The sequence below is a fragment of the Mus caroli genome, unplaced genomic scaffold (genome assembly GCF_978045245.1).
Source record: "Mus caroli unplaced genomic scaffold, Mus_caroli_1 scaffold_16, whole genome shotgun sequence".
Taxonomy (NCBI): domain Eukaryota; kingdom Metazoa; phylum Chordata; class Mammalia; order Rodentia; family Muridae; genus Mus; species Mus caroli.
In genome coordinates, this window is record NW_028227271.1 from 20,942,156 (window position 1) to 20,958,113 (window position 15,958).

The window sequence follows — 15,958 nt, forward strand, 5'->3', positions numbered from 1 at the left end:
TGTGAGGTTCTTTCAAGGTTCAACTTAGATGACATTTATTGAAATTCTGACAACAGTACCTGGAGCACAATAGGCGTTCAATCAGTGTGACCAGCACACAGTGGGTGCTTGGCCAGCGTAACTTGTTCCCATTAGTGCTAACGATGGTTTGCTGAGTGAAACGTAGAGGGTAAAAGCCCAGATGGTTCAAAGTTGTTATTTCCCTGTTCGGCTCTCAGAACACCAGGGGCAGCACTAACCTGTGTAGACAGACTTTCTCTATCATAGGAACAGAGAATTGACTTGAATTTCTCTCTTTTCATTGGTTTTTGACCTGGGCAGAGGCAGGTTAGCTTGGCTGTTGGAAAGCCTGTGCTGCTGGGGCTTGAGGTAAAGTCAGAAGCCTGGTGCCAACAAGAGCCGTGAGAAGCACCCACGCCCTCCTTTGTGTGGTCAGTTGGTTGGAGAGGCAGGACACAGGGAGAGTAGCATGGGATGCTGGCTACACCCACCTTCCATGTGTGAAAACACATTGATACAAGGGCTTGGCTTGTAGCTTGTGGGTAGAGGCTTTGCCAGCCATGCAGGAAGCCTCTGGGCAGAGGGGCATGATGACAAGGGAAAGAGTGATTTACTTGGGAACCCAATTGGCAACGTTGTTGCCTTTCTCCAGGACGTCATGTGATTGACCACCCGTCACTGCTGTACAGTGCTGTACTGTCTCACCCCTTGGGGCAAGTGAGGGTGCTGTTCTGGAAGCTGAGGTTTCTAGTGATTATGACTAGTTACAGTTGAGGAGTCATTGGAGAGCGGGCGGCAGGCCCGGCACTGTCACACTGCAAAGCTGAAGGCCTTGGCAGTGCCTCATCCTGGCTGGCTACACTGTATGCTTCTGAGCATCTGACAGCCCAGCCTTAACAGAGAGGAGAGCATCCCTGAGAGCCAGGACAGTCCCATGTAAGGAGTGCTAAGAGGACCTCCCCATGGTCTTCATAGCTCTTCTGTTGTCTCCAGAGGGTCTGGTGCTACGGTTTGAGCAGGTAGTGATGCTAAAGTCACCTGATGTTTCACTGTTGGTTTGCTAAGGAAAACGATACTAAGAGAGTTAAAGAAAAAAGACACCTGCCAGGTCAGAGCCAACCCAAGAAATCCCATGTCTTGTTACAAGAAGCAAAGAGCAAAACCAGCTGTAGTTTCCTGAGAAAGACATTGTTTGTCTTCCCTGCCACACCACAGGAGTCACCTTTGCCTCAGGTTCTAACAGGGCCTTTCTGGTGAGGGGTCCTGGTACTGTCCAGGGCTTTGGGAAGCAGATGGTAGGCGGGTTGTCACTTCCCACAGCAGTGGCATCACTTGCTGCACACCGATGTTCCTGCTGCTGCAGGCAGAGCAAGGGCAGTGTGCACACACCTTCCAAATAAGAGTACAGCTGGCAGCACTCACACCATGGCGGGCTGGTGGGATGGCTCAGCAGGTTAAGGTGCTTGCTGTGCAGGCTGATAACCCGAGTTCAATCCCCAAAACCAATAGAGGAGAGAGGTGACTCTGCAAGTTGTCTTCTGATCTATAAACAGAAAGAGAGAGAGAGAGATACACACACAGATACACACACTCATACACATACACACCATGACATATACATGCCCCCAACCGCCCACCCCACCCAGAACATGTGTGCACACAATAATAATAAAATGGTTGGGTTTCTCTGTGTAGCCCTGGCTGTCCTGGAACTCACTCTCTAGACCAAGCTGGCCTCAAACTCAGAGATCTGCCTCCTGTGTGCTGGGATTCAAGGTGTGTGCCACCATGCCCAGTCTAATAAATGTTTCTTTTTTTCAGTGTTTTTAGATTTGTTTGTTTATGAATGCTCTGTCTGCATGTACACCTGTGTGCCAGAAGAGGGCATCAGATCCCATTACAAATAGTTATAAACCACCATGTGGTTGCTGGAAATTGAATTCAGTATCTCTGGAAGAGCAGTTAGTGCCCTTAACCACTGAGCCATCTTTCTAGCACCTAATAAATGGTTTTAAAGCTAAAGACCTTGGCTGGATAGGTAGTGACTCAGAAGTGTGATACATAAAGACACCTACAGGAAATTATTTGAAATGCAACTAATGATTATATATTTATGAAATCAACTTTAGATATAGTTTCATTTTTTTTAATTAAAAAGAATTAATTGGAAGTATGCTGTCTATCTATATGTGGGAGTTTGCATGTTCGTGCAGGTGCCTTCCACGGTCAAAAGAGGGCATCAGATCACCTGGAGCTGGAGTTATAGGTGGTAGCTCCCATATGTTCATCTTAAACAACACGGCTAAGTAGGACTAGCCTCCTGCACTGGTGTGTCCCAGGGAAGTGTCGTCTGATGTCAGGCTGAGGGAGGACCCTGTGGGGAGGTAATAGAGACCTGAGCTTGTGTTTGAGAGACGGGAAAGCCCTTGTCTGGAGCTGAAGCAGGACTTACAGTCTCCAGACGGCCTGTGATTTCAATGCAAGGCTGCAGTGTTTGAAGCCAGGCTAAGGGGGTGTGCTTTCCCCAGCAGTGTTTCGTCCTTGCGACTGGCCTACAAGGATCTGGAAATCAGCAGGAAGAAAGATGAAAGACTGAACCTGAGTGGCCAGAAGAAGGTGGAAGCCGAGCGGCTGGGCATGGGCTTCGGAAGCTGCAGGAGGTAGGGTGTGCAGGGCCTGGGGCAGCCCAGCTATCTGCTCCTAGTGAAGGGTCGCCTGGAGCTCATTTCCTCAGTACTCCCCACTTCCTCGCCGTTTGCTTTGCTGAGTTATTTAGTACAGCATGGCGAAGGCTGGGGCTTCCTGGGTGCAGTGTGCACCAAGCCCTGGGCTGGAGACCAAGGGCTGGGGATCCACTCAAGGCCATTCTGCACCCAAGGGTGCTTGTTTGCCTCAAAACAACCAACCAATAGGGAATGGGTTAAAGCTTAGTGGCTTGTGCCTCAAATCCTAGCTCTCAGGAGGTAGAGGCAGGAAGATCGGGAACTTCAAGGCCAGCCTAGGCTATATAGCAAGACTAACCTAGGCTTATATGAGACAGAGTGTGTGTGTGTGTGTGTGTGTGTGTGTGTGTGTGTGTGTGTGCACAAGTGCGTATGTGCACAAGTGCGTGCGTGCGTGCGTGTGTGGTGGTAACAAGTGGCACACATGGCTCTTGGAGAGAATAAAATAGGTGTGAGTCTCCATGAAGTGTGCACTGGATTGGACGCCACGGGCACACCCTTTGCATCCTGGCAGCCCAGCCCTCACAATGGCTTCCAGTTTCCAAAGCTCAAACTGAGTTCCCAGCCTTCCTGGTTGTCTTGTGTTTGTTCAGAGTGTTCTCAAAAGATTCTTTTGTTTGGTAAGACGGAAAGCCTTTAGGAAGCCAGTGATGTAATCATTCCTGTTTTATTCTGTCCTTTCAAGTGGCATCTCGCACTCGGTGACTTCAGACATGCAGACCATTGAGCAGGAGTCGCCCACACTGGCAAAGCCGAGGAGGAAGTACCAGGAGGACCCAGAGGACTCGTACTTCAGCTCCAGCTCCAAGTGGTCTGAGCAGAGCAGCAGGTATGGGGGTGTTAGGGATCGGCCTTGGGAGCCAGGACAGACCGGTGCCTGGCACCATCTGAGAGCTCTGGCTGACAAGCGTCTGTGTGCCGCCGGAACAAAGGCTGGGGATACAGTGTAGGGAGCCGTGCTTACAGCTAGGAAAATGTTTGTTGATACAGTTAAAAACTGAGGGCTAAAAATTAGAGATAGGCAAGGTGTGCTGTGTACTGTGAGAAGTGAAGAGGCCTGTCTCCAGGGCAAGGGCTGGAGTACACCCCGACCCTCAGCAGCTTCTGTGGTAGACCACTGGCTTCTGGAAGCTGCCATCAAATCCAGTATGAATGGCATTTATATATGATTCATGAAAGCCATGACTGTTCTGAGGGGAACCCATGGAACTAGGACAGCCTGGTCCTGTCCTTTTGTGTCTACAGTATGCTTGGGCAAAACCTGTGACTGGCATAAGGCTGATTGCGGTTGAGGACAAGTGTCAACTTGAATAGAGTCGTGTTGTCAGGGTCACCCAGAAGCTGACTTTACAGGAAATTGGGATGGTTTTGGCATAGCATGTAGGAACAGAAAGCTGGAGCCGGGTTGAGTGCTGGCCATGCCATAGCAACCACATAGCAATGACCAACAGTCACTAAAGTGCTCCATGCTGCAGCTTCCTTGTCTGAGCGAAGAGTCCTGGTGGTGCCTGCCTTTCGGGATCCATAGGGAGAGCTGAGGCACTGCAGAGTACAAGGCTCTTCTGCTGTCTGGCTTCTCCTGTAGCCTGTGAACTCGGCCAGGCATGTGGCTCTGTGACTGGGCAGCTGGGCGGTGCATTAACAATGCAAGACCCTTTCACAGCCAGAGTTGGTGAGGATAGGACACCTCTATCAGTGACCGTGCTGCCACAGTCACACAGCCATCCTGGTGTCATAGGGCCAGCAGACACTGATTGGTAGAACCGTCCTAGGTTATGGTATCTTTCACCAACTGTGAAAGGGTTCACTTTCCTATCCAGGCTCCTGTGCACTTCACAGACAGCTCTTTCCCTGATTTTAAGCACAGCTCAAAGTTACTTGAGTCTCAATATTTTAGAAAGGTAGCTGGCAGGTCCATGGCTCCTTGTTGGCCTGGCCAGAGGCTGCCTGCCCCTCTCTAACCTGCCTATGCCTCAGCAGCATACATGGCTCTGTCTATACAGTGCCAGCTGAGAAAAAGGAAGTACATCTCATGAGGAGAAATTCAAGTTTGTGATCAGCCTGGAAACCACACATGAGACCGTTTCACGTTTGGTTTTAACGAGGACAGGACTGGGTCTGAGGAGCCTCGCCTCTCCCCACCTCGGTGACTTCCCTGCTCCGTAGTGATGCCTGTGGACGGTGGTGTAGAAAGAGGCAGAGGCACTTTCATAGAGAGCCAGTTCTTGGCTTGGCTAGCAGGGCTGGTGAGAGAAGGGGTTCTGGGTACGGTCTCCAGCTGAGAGGAACATTTCCCATCACCACAGTCTCAGGTCACAGAGGAACTCGAGCCTTGGAGCCTTCAGAAACATCTTGACTCATTCAAAAGGGTCAGTGCCAAAGGCTTAAAAGCCTCTGCCAGGGTCAGCTCCTCAGTGTGAAACCTGAGGGCAAATGGTGTTCAGATGTAGAACAGAGAAACTTCGATGTTGGATGGGTGGTGAGCTGGGCTGAAGGGCACTGGACTGACCTGTGCAGGCCCTATAACATGATACTGTCTGTGTTCAGGGTCAACCTTTATATATGCCTTGGAGCCTCCAGAAACCTCTCTCTTCCTTGGCTCAATCAGAAGGGTCAGCCACAAAGTGCCGCTGTGCCAGGGACCCATTTCAGTTTGAAACCTGGGGGTAAATGGCGTAGAGCAGAGAGATTTTGGTGCCGTGTGGATGGTGAGCTGTGGGTTGTCTAGGGACAGAATCCCACAGTTCCCTTGATGACCACAGTGACATAGCAGGGTTGAGGGAGGTGCTTTGGCACCAGAGGTGAAGCAGACACACTCTGAAAGGCAGCATATCTGTGCCACAGAGTGCTTTTACTGCTTCCAAATTATTCATCAGCCATTAGAACTTGCATATTGTGAATTATGGAAGAGTGCTGCTGTTTCTATTAAGCAAGGGGGACATATCCTTGCATGGTGCTCGTAGTGAGTTCCATTCTTTCCAGACTGGAAATGATGCGTTATTGTAGTAGTGCATTCAGAATAATGAGAACGACTGTCTTTCTGAGCCCCATGGAGTCCAAATGGCTTTTGGTGGGGGATGTGACAGACAGCAGGGCAATGTGCTGTTAGGGGCTTTGACAGGAACTGCAGGGGTGCGTTCAGAGGGGAGGAAGGTGCAGGGTGAGGGCCAACATGAAGGAAAAACTCATGGAGAAGAAGGGCCCAGAAATCAAAGCCCATGCTGGGTGAAGGTCAGTGGTGGGGAGAGCTGCTGGGTCCTGGCATGAGACTGATGCCTGGGCAGACTGGCTGGCATAGAGCATTGTCTGTGGGTGACTGGGGATCCCCCATAGGTTACCAGAGCAGAGAGTCCCTTGTGAGTGAATGAGGAGTAGGAAAGACCCCATGTGTGGACTGCTCAGAGCAAGTGGCATCTTCTTTTGCAATTTAAAGGCACCGAGTGCTCTGCAGGCCAGACGGTTTTCCTACTCAGTAGGTGGAGAATGTTCCGGCCCTGGCATTGTGCTGATCTCCTCAACACTAAGCCCAAGAGTTTCACTGTTGACAAGAACCTGACTATCTCAGCTCCTCCCTATCTGAGGGACCAACCAACCTCTTCTTAGCTATGCCACAGGACATTGCAACTGTCCAAGGGGACGGAGGTCTCAGCAGCCTGAGGCTGCAGCAGAGGAAGGCTGTGCCTCTTCCCTGAAGCCCTCAGCGTGGTTGGCTGCACCCCAGCTGCTGAGAAGACCTTAAAAGGAATGCCTCGTGTCAGCTCATGTTCATTGGCCAACCTAGTGTCTGTCACGGCTGCCCTTCAGCACATGACTGGGCAAGGAAGCTAGGTCCCCCATACCCAGAAGCAAGAGACCCCAATAGGGACGGCATCCATAAGTGCTCCCCGTCACTGTTCCTCCCTCTCCAGCAGGTACTTTGACGACCCCATGGAGTTAAGAAGCAGCAACTTCTCTAGCTGGGATGACGGGGCCGATTCCTACTGGAAGAAAGACAGCAGCAGAGACCCCGAGTCCGCCATGAGAAGCACCAGCTCTTCAGACAGGTGGGAGCTGCAGGTTGGGGAGCTGGGTGCCTCCGTCCCAGGACCAGTGGGCGATGCCTGTGTCATGCGTGTCCTGTGCTCCTTTAGAATGTGACTGTGCATTGGGAGCACGTGTCAGAAACACCTGTGGCTGTTAGAAAGTTCCCTAGGGGTTCTCAGTCCGTGGGTCAGTGAGCAGCCTCATGGATGAGTCACCTTCCCCCATTTGAAGGGCCCCCTTCCCTAGGAAACAGATCTGTGGTCTGGTCTTTGTTTCTGGGCATATACGTATAATATATACATGTGGGCCAGGGAGCTGTGTCTGTGTGTGTGGTCCCGGGCATATACGTATAATATATACATGTGGGCCAGGGAGCTGTGTCTGTGTGTGTGGTCCCGGGCATATACGTATAATATATACATGTGGGCCAGGGAGCTGTGTCTGTGTGTGTGGTCCCGGGCATATACGTATAATATACACATGTGGGCCAGGGAGCTGTGTCTGTGTGTGTGGTCCTGGGCATATATGTATAATATACACATGTGGGCCAGGGAGCTGTGTCTGTGTGTGTGGTCCCGGGCATATACGTATAATATACACATGTGGGCCAGGGAGCTGTGTCTGTGTGTGTGGTCCTGGGCATATATGTATAATATACACATGTGGGCCAGGGAGCTGTGTCTGTGTGTGTGGTCCCGGGCATATATGTATAATATATACATGTGGGCCAGGGAGCTGTGTCTGTGTGTGTGGTCCCGGGCATATATGTATAATATACACATGTGGGCCAGGGAGCTGTGTCTGTGTGTGTGGTCCTGGGCATATATGTATAATATACACATGTGGGCCAGGGAGCTGTGTCTGTGTGTGTGGTCCTGGGCATATATGTATAATATATACATGTGGGCCAGGGAGCTGTGTCTGTGTGTGTGGTCCTGGGCATATATGTATAATATACACATGTGGGCCAGGGAGCTGTGTCTGTGTGTGTGGTCCTGGGCATATATGTATGGAGATGTGTATACCTGCATATGTATGTGTGGGGCTAAGAATATGTGGGCATGGGTGTATATGTGGGGGACTGATATCTGGAGGCCAGAGGGTGTAGTGGATAAAACCCAGCGCCTGACGCCTGCTTGCCAACCACACTGTACTGAACTATACTTGTGCCCTCTTCAATTTAATTGTATGCTTTATTTTGAGGCAGTGTTTCACAGAGTTGCCCAGGCTAGCCTCAAAATTGGCATCCTCCTGCCTCTGCCTCAGATTACAGCTCATGCCACCACATTAGCACCGATTCAGTTCTCATAATTTCAACTAACATATGGCTGTGTAGTGACCATCAAGAACAAGGCACAGGGCATTCTGTCGCCCCCAAGTTCCTTGCTCTGTCTTCAGCCACAGGCCACTGCCCGTTTGGTTTTTGATTGTCCTGTGCAGGAAGACGCTGTGTGGACTATTTGTCCCATAACTGCCTTTGCCCATCTGGCTCTGAACTCTGTCACCTGACTGCAGAGTCTCAGGTTGGGGTGGTCCCCACAGCTCACCTGCTGAAGAGCTTCCTCTACAGTTGATGGCAGGAGGCCATCATTTATTGTCCACACAAGGGACTTTACACATGGAACCTGAGGTTGCCCCATAACTGGGATGTCCCTGTTAGCCCCATGCAGTTTATACGCTGTGTGATAGATTTGTCCTTGTGCACTCAGTGTAGTGTTTTCTAACATAGCTGAGTTGCAGGACTCCATACTAGTGGAAGTGTGAACTGAGTTTGCTTTACCACAGCTTGCTGTGTTTTCTGTAGGCCCAGTGCTCGCCGGAAGCCAGAATATGAGCCCATTGGCAGCACAGATGAAGCCCAGAAGAAGTTTGGCAACGTCAAGGCCATCTCCTCAGACATGTACTTTGGAATTCAAGCCCAGACAGATGTAAGAGCACAGAGAGCTCCTACAGTGACCATGAGAACCAGGAAGGAAGCTTCGCTGTGGGGACCGTGTGAGGACAGGCTGCTGAGAGAGAAGGGACCTGGCCAGAGACTCCCAGGCCTGCCTGAGGCACCCGAGAGACTGAGGAGTCAGGGACCCCAGCTCATTGCTGTCCTACCTCTCTAGAGAAAACAGCATCAGCCAGTGGCTTTTGAGTAAACTTAGGAGGTTTTTATGTGGCAGCAGTTGCTTTTCATCAGCTTAGCCACAGTGAAATGCAGCCTGGATGTGTTGTGGGCAGATGCTGCGTTGCCCAGCTGTCCTGTCTCAGGAGTCTGGCTAAGCTGAAGCTAAGCCCTCTTCCTTTTCCTCCAGTGCTCAAATGCAGGGAGTGGTAGTTGGGGTGGGGATCTGAACTCTGACTGCTCATTTGTTCCCTGGGGTGCTGGTTTGTCTCAGAGCAGAGGCCTCATGGCCAAAGGGATTCCTCCAACACTTAAAACTGATAGGCCGAAGGGCAAGTCTTGGAAGAGCACTTGCCTAACATACTGAAAGCAAGTGTGGGGTTCCAATATCAGTACCACCCCACACCCACACACATAGATATACACACACACACATATATACACACACATACACACATGCACACACGTACATACACACATATACATGCATGCACATACACATACATACACATACACACACACATATATACACTCACATACACACATACACACATATACATGCATACACACACATACACGTATACACATATATACACACACATACACACCCACACACATACACCCTTGAAGCCATTCAAATTGATGTGCTAAGTGGTGTGGGCATTTCTAAGGAATAGCGAGAGCAGTGTGTGAACTCTGGCTGCCCCTCATACTGATCATAATGACAGTGATGTGGGATGTTGCCCTACCCACCTGTGACCTCCATCATCTCCAGGCCCTGGCTTGGGGTGACCTGGGAGGTGGAGAACCAAGGGAACAAGCCCACCCCCATCTCTCTTCAGCAGTTCTTGGAGTCTGACTCTGCCTCTATTTCTGCCTAGTTCGAAACCCGGGCGCGGCTGGAGAGGCTCTCCACCAGCTCCTCCATAAGCTCTGCAGATCTTTTTGATGAGCAGAGGAAGCAGACTGCAGGTGAGAGGCTCACCAGGGCTCCAGGACATCCACAGCCCCAGCGCACGCATCCCCATAGGACCTTCCCTTCCCAAGATTCCACACCTAGTACCCTACGCCTTGTCCCTATGTGAGCAACGAGAGCTGAGGTGTCCCCTGAGATGGAAGTCTTGCCGTTTATGCCACAGTGCCCCTGTCATTTGGCAACTTAGTATCAAGGTCATTGTTCATAGAGGTGGCAGGGGTTCCTGTGACCTGTGAGATGCCAGCCACTGGCTAGTTGGCCTCTGTCTCCTGCCTGTGGAGTGGTTGACCTGAGATACTGTGTACAGTATCAGTCCTGGAGTGAGTCCCAGGAGCCACCTCACAGGCCCTGAGCCCTCAGGACGCACAGGTAGGAAGGAGTGAGTAACTCTGAAAAAGACTCGGTACAGCTTGGGAATGGACAGGCGGAGAGGAAGGGCCTGGCTGCATTGCCTGCTACATCTCTGCACGGGGCGTCTGGTCATCCCCGGGCTGGAGTCCACCCAGGAGCTCAGAGTAAGCCCTTCACTGTCTGGACAGAGCTGTGCCTTCTGCATTGACCTCTGTACCCCCTATCCCAGAAGGCCTGCATGAACACCGCGCACAGCCCACCAGGCCACAGGGCGAGCGTGAAATGGCAGCAGCCTTTGAGGTCGTTTCAGGAAAAGAACTAAGAGGAAGAGATCTCAGGCACCAGCGTTGCAGGCTGAGTGCTCTCTGTACGCTGGATTGCACACTTCACAACCTGACTGGCTTTGGTGTGCAGAAGGCCTGAGCATCTGTGTAGGGTAACCATCCTGTGTAGGGTAACCACACCATCTGTCAGACATGTGGATCAGACATGTGGATTGGAAGCAGCTTCCACAGAGGAGGAGTAGGGTAGTCTCGATTCTCTGGCACTTTCTGTGTGGAGGTTTGGGCCTTAGATACAGCAGCACTAACCAGCTTCCTGGGCTTAAGCCAGGAGAGCCATTCTAGGCTGCAGTGTGCTGGCAAGGTGGCTGCAGGCTGGTGCCTGACAGGGCAGAGGCTGCTGTTCTTGGTCAGTCACTGCCCAGTGAAGCTTTAGCTAAAGCCACCCTGACTCCTGGCTTCAGTCTGACCCTCACATCCTAGCCTTCTGTCAGGCCAGCTTCCTGCTGAGATGTGACCCTGGCACAAAGGCACTCAGCCTCCTCAAGGTCTCCCGGCAGAGCGCCTGCCCTGGCAGTATCAGAGCCAGTCAGACAGCTCAGTCCCAAGACCAAGGCTGTTGAAGTCTCTGAATGCTTTTCTAAAGAATTTCCTGGAACATTTACTCCAAAACATTATTGTTATAAAAACAAAGCAAAACAAAACAAAAAGAAGAAAAGAAAAAAACGAGAGAGCTCTTTGAAGGGAACACACCCTTCTGCCCTGCACATGGTTACAGAGCTCAGGCCAGCTCAGACTTCCTCCTGCCCCAACCACAGAACAAAGGTCCACTGAACTCTGATCCTGGGCCCATAGCAACTCAGGGTATTGTGAGGTACTCCCTAGGACGCCAGGCCACCCCTGACTGTGGCAACTCTGGCGACTATGGCGACTATGGCTAGCTGTCTGCCTTGAGCAGAGCTTGCCCCTCTACTGAGCTCAGGTAGGTGGGACTGTTGTGGCTGCCTGCCTGAACCCCCTTACCCCGCCTCCTAGCTGCTGGATAGCCTTACAGAGGACTACTCATTCTATAGACCAGGCCGGCCTCGAACTCGGAGATCTGCCTGCTAAGTACTCCTCATTTGGCATGCATGCATGGCTGCAAAGAGTCTATGCTAGTGTTGGAAGCAGGTCTGTGTGGCCTCATCCCCATCACTAGCAGGGGTCAGATCAAGCAGGCTGGGGTTCATGGCCCATGTATGTGCTTCCTGGGAAGTAGATGCTCTATGAGGCGTGACTAGACATCGTGCATGGTACTCAGGGCTGATCCCTGGCAGAGAAGGTTGAAAGACTGAGTGGGAAGCGCGGAGATCATCAGAGCCACCAGCACAGCAGGGCCAGGGAGTGTGTGGGCTGTGGTCTGGGCCCTGTGTGGGAAGGATAGAGTGCTCAGGGCCACAGATTCGAGAGTAGGGGAAACTGTGACAGCCATGTTAGGAAAAGGCTATTTCCCACTTCCCCGCTTATCCCTTGGTGCTTTTAGCATGTAAGAGTGTGTTGTATGTATGTGTGTATGTGTGTGTGTGCACCTGTGCACGTGGAAGACAGAGACTGGTAGGAATCTTCCCCCTTCACTCTCCACTCTCCATTCTTTAAGGCAGGTCTCTTAATTGAACCCAGAGCTCACAGATCAGACTAGTCTAACTGGCAGGTTGCTCTGGGAGATCTGCAGTCTCCTCCCTTCAATCTGGAATTACAGGTGGGCTGCCACGCCTGTCATGCACTATGATCCAAACTCCTCCTCACACTTGATGAGTTCTTTATCCACAGAGCCATCTCCCCAACTGCCCCCCCCCCCCAGTGTCTCTTTCAAGGACAGATTGTTCCAGTGTAACATAACATATGGCCCCACATCCGGAACCACCCTCTTGCTGAGCTGCCTCCATGCAAAGTTGGCTCAGGGGCCAGGCGTGCAGCCTGTGTGAGCATGTGGGCATGCGGGCCTGCAACTCCGGGCTCAGTGTGTTCTTAGGCCTTTGCCTGCAAGCTCCTTACCCATGCTCTCAGGTGGCAGCACCCTGAGGGCCAGATTCTTGCTCACTCACTGACCTATGACATTAGCACATCGGAGGCTGCAGTGCCTGTCTCAGACAAGTACCTGCCCGTGTTTTGAACCCTGTGACATTCGCCATTTGTAAAGCCATAGGCTTTTCTCTTGATTGGTCTCACTTCTGAGAATTTGGCTCATAATGTTAAAGAAGGGGAGGGGCAGCCCTGAGTGCTGGATGTCGCCCAGGCTCCTTGTCTGCAGCCCCTCCCATGGTCCAGGCCTTTCGGATTGTTTGCGCTCTGTCCTTCCCTCATCTTGGCTGCCCCCATGCCCCCATGCCCCCTTCTCTGGAAGTTCAACCCATGTGCTAGAGCCCTGTCCTTGGGCGAATGTCCTGTCCTTGTGCCTAGTCACCAGCTTTCAGCTTGGCTCCTTTGACCTCCCTAGTTCTCCCCTCTGGCTGCCCTGAACCTGTGGACACACCTCAGGCCTCTACGTGCTTGTACCTCACTCAACGTCAGGGGTGAGGCACCTGGTGACCTGACTACAACAGTTCTTTCATGGGGAGCACCCATCTTTTTCTGTGCCCTTGGCACTTGACAGAGCCCTTGCATGTGTCTGTTGAATGAATGAGCGAATGTATAGAGAATGGATGGAGCCTGCCTGCTGCCCTTCCCAATACCTCCAGTACCCCATGGCCAGTGCTGGACATGGTGATATGCCTGATTCCAGTTTGAGCCTTTAGAGTCACTGGACAGAGTCCCTTGTTGCCCTTGCTGTGGTGGCTGAAGGAACTGTGTGCTGTGACCAATACTTGCCACTGCCCTACTGCAAGGTCCCTCTCTCTGGACACAACTGATGCCTGGAAGGAGGCAAGAGAGTAGGGTGGGTTCACTGGGCTGCACATGCCCTTAGAAGAGGGCCAAGCTGACATCTCTCTGTGTGCAGGAAACTACAACCTCTCCAACGTGCTGCCCAATGCCCCGGACATGGCGCAGTTCAAGCAAGGTGTGCGCTCCGTTGCTGGAAAACTTTCTGTCTTCGCCAACGGGGTCATGACGTCCATTCAGGTGAGTGAGGCAATGCTGGAGCTCCTGGGGTCCTGGAGCTGCCGCTGGGGGCTGGGGGCTGTGCTGCAGAGTGACCCAGGCATCATGAAAGCCTGGCACGGTGAAATACACTGTAATATTGTCTATATATCACAGCCACTGGGGGCTGAGGCAGGAAGATCATGAATTCAAGGGTTGTCTGGGCTGAGACCCTGCCTCAGGACAGTGTTTTCTTTTTTGTTTGTTTATTTGTTTGTTTCTAGACAGGGTTTCTCTGTGTAGCCCTGGCTGTCCTGGTACTCACTTTGTAGACCAGGCTGGCCTCGAACTCAGAAATCCGCCTACCGCTGCCTCCCGAGTGCTAGGATTAAAGGCGTGCGCCACCAACACTGACAGTGTTTTCTAAGTTCCTACTGGAATTCATATATTTCTGGAGATTCTGTTTTAAAAAATTTAGATTCATTTATTTTGTTTTATTGATATGAGTGTTTTTGCCTGCATGTGTGTACATATGTATGCATGCCTGGCCTCACAGAAGGGATTAAGTCCCCAGAACTGTAGTTATAGGTGGTTGTGAGCTGCCATGTGGGTGCTGGGAACTGAACCCAGCTCTCCTGCAAGAGCAACAAGTGCTCTAAACTACAAAGCCATCTCTCGGCTCCACAGAAGATGTGGACACCACCCACTATCTCCCTGTTCTGGGGTAACCCTTGTAGCATTCTGCTGTCTTGTTTTACCCCCCACCCCCCAGTCAGGGTCTCTCTGTGTAGTCTTGGCTGACCTGCAGCTTACTATGTAGAGATTCCATGGCTCTGCCTCCTGAGTGCTGTGATTAAAGGTACACGGCACCGTGCCCAGCATTTTCTTTGAAGCAGGGTCTCACTATGCAATCCTTAGTCCAGCCTGGGAGCCCTAGGCCTTGGGCACCCCTTACAAGGTGTAATCCCGGGCAGGTCTCCAGGCCCCACTTGCCCTCCTGGCCATGGAGAGACCGAGGCAGTGCTGGCACCACTCAGCTGCTCTTTATGCAGAGACTGTGGCCAGTGCCAAGAGCCAGGTGTCCTTCATCAATAGCAATCGCACCGTGTGTGCATGGCAGGACACAGATGCAGTGTATCGGTAGTTAATGTTGGTCTGGTTCCCTTTAGGATCGCTACGGCTCTTAATCCTGGTGCCAGGCTGTCCAACCTGGTAAAACTCCACTTCAGATGGACCTGAGACCACATCTGGCTGCGCCGACGCCCCAGCTGCTTTGCGGGCAGGCTCTACTAGTTGGCGAGGCACCTGCACATTTCTGAGTGTCCGTGTTTCCTTTGAGACATCCCCATATCTATGTAGGTGGGATTTTGCTTTCATTTCTGGTTTAAATTAGCTCCTTGTGTCCTTGCTTTATCTTTGGGGCATCTTTAGTTCCAAGAACCGGAAGCCCGAGCTGCAGGCTCCTCCCACCTCTCTCCAGGCTGGGAGCCTTCACCTGGAGCCACGAGAGCATCCATGGACTGTGGGCTCAGGGCCACGGCACCAGCTGGTGCTGGCTGGGCCAGGGAAATCAATCCCCAGCGCTTACTTCTCACTGCAAAGGAGCAAAACAACAAAAACAAAAACAAGACCAGAAGTGCCCAGCCCCTTGCTGACAGATTGCTTCATGTGTGTCCCCACACAACAAGATTTCACACAACACACACTTAAAGCCATCTGTCACTCTGTAAGTTATTTTGTACATTCTCTACTCTTAAAAGTGTCCCCCAGTCAGTTCTTTTAACAACCTGAGCTTCTATGATGCCAAGGGTGTTCACTGCGACCTGGGAATAAACATGGTGTCGCTGCCCTGTGAGAGGAAGATCGGGGCCATCCCAGGGCTCCCAAGTACACTCAGAGAAGTCAGCAGTACCAGGAGCTCAGGCTGAGAAGACAGCAGTGCGGCTTCAGGACGAAGCTCAGAGCCAGGGAGAGGGCGATTATAATTGGGTAGTTTTGTTAATATTTTTTTACCTTGTCCTTGATATTCCAAAAGTTACAGGGTGGATGTAAATCAATAAAGTCATTTGGCTGTGTTTTAGACAGCACCAGAATATATTGTTCAGCGCAGTAAAATATATTTGGAATTTGATGAACCAAAAATGTGATTTCAGATGACTATTTTGTGACTTTCTTAAAAGGTCTGATTTGTAGACTTCTAAATATAATACACAGCACAGCAGACGGTTGCCTGTGTTGTCATTCCTCAAGAGCCTTTGTAACGTATCACTGTACAGCGGGCACTGGGTGACTGCCGCTCCCACTCGCTGGTCACACCCATGGTACCTACAGGTGACACTGGCAGCCAGCCTTCCCCAGCACACTGGAGCCAGCATGGCGGCACACACTGTAGCATCAATACTAACTCAGTGGCAGAGGAATCTGTCCAGACCCCATC

At 51.5% G+C, this 15,958-nt stretch overlaps 1 protein-coding gene across 6 annotated transcripts in view; it reads left to right on the forward strand.

The window, feature by feature from the left end:
* The window catches only part of Arfgap3 (ARF GTPase activating protein 3), a 48,544-nt gene extending 32,802 nt beyond the window's left edge, over positions 1–15,742 (forward strand). For 2 of the 6 annotated variants that reach the window (XM_029469986.2, XM_029469988.2), the window contains exons 10-16: positions 2,529–2,660; positions 3,409–3,552; positions 6,632–6,766; positions 8,551–8,674; positions 9,738–9,828; positions 13,442–13,563; positions 14,691–15,742. In XM_029469986.2, coding sequence (XP_029325846.1) covers positions 2,529–2,660; positions 3,409–3,552; positions 6,632–6,766; positions 8,551–8,674; positions 9,738–9,828; positions 13,442–13,563; positions 14,691–14,708 — 766 coding nt within the window. In that variant the 3' untranslated portion in view covers positions 14,709–15,742. The remainder of the gene's footprint in view (positions 1–2,528; positions 2,661–3,408; positions 3,553–6,631; positions 6,767–8,550; positions 8,675–9,737; positions 9,829–13,441; positions 13,564–14,690) is intronic. The other 4 variants (XM_021183534.3, XM_021183535.3, XM_029469989.2 and 1 more) reach the window with 3 other exon arrangements.
* The last annotated feature ends 216 nt before the right edge of the window (positions 15,743–15,958 follow it).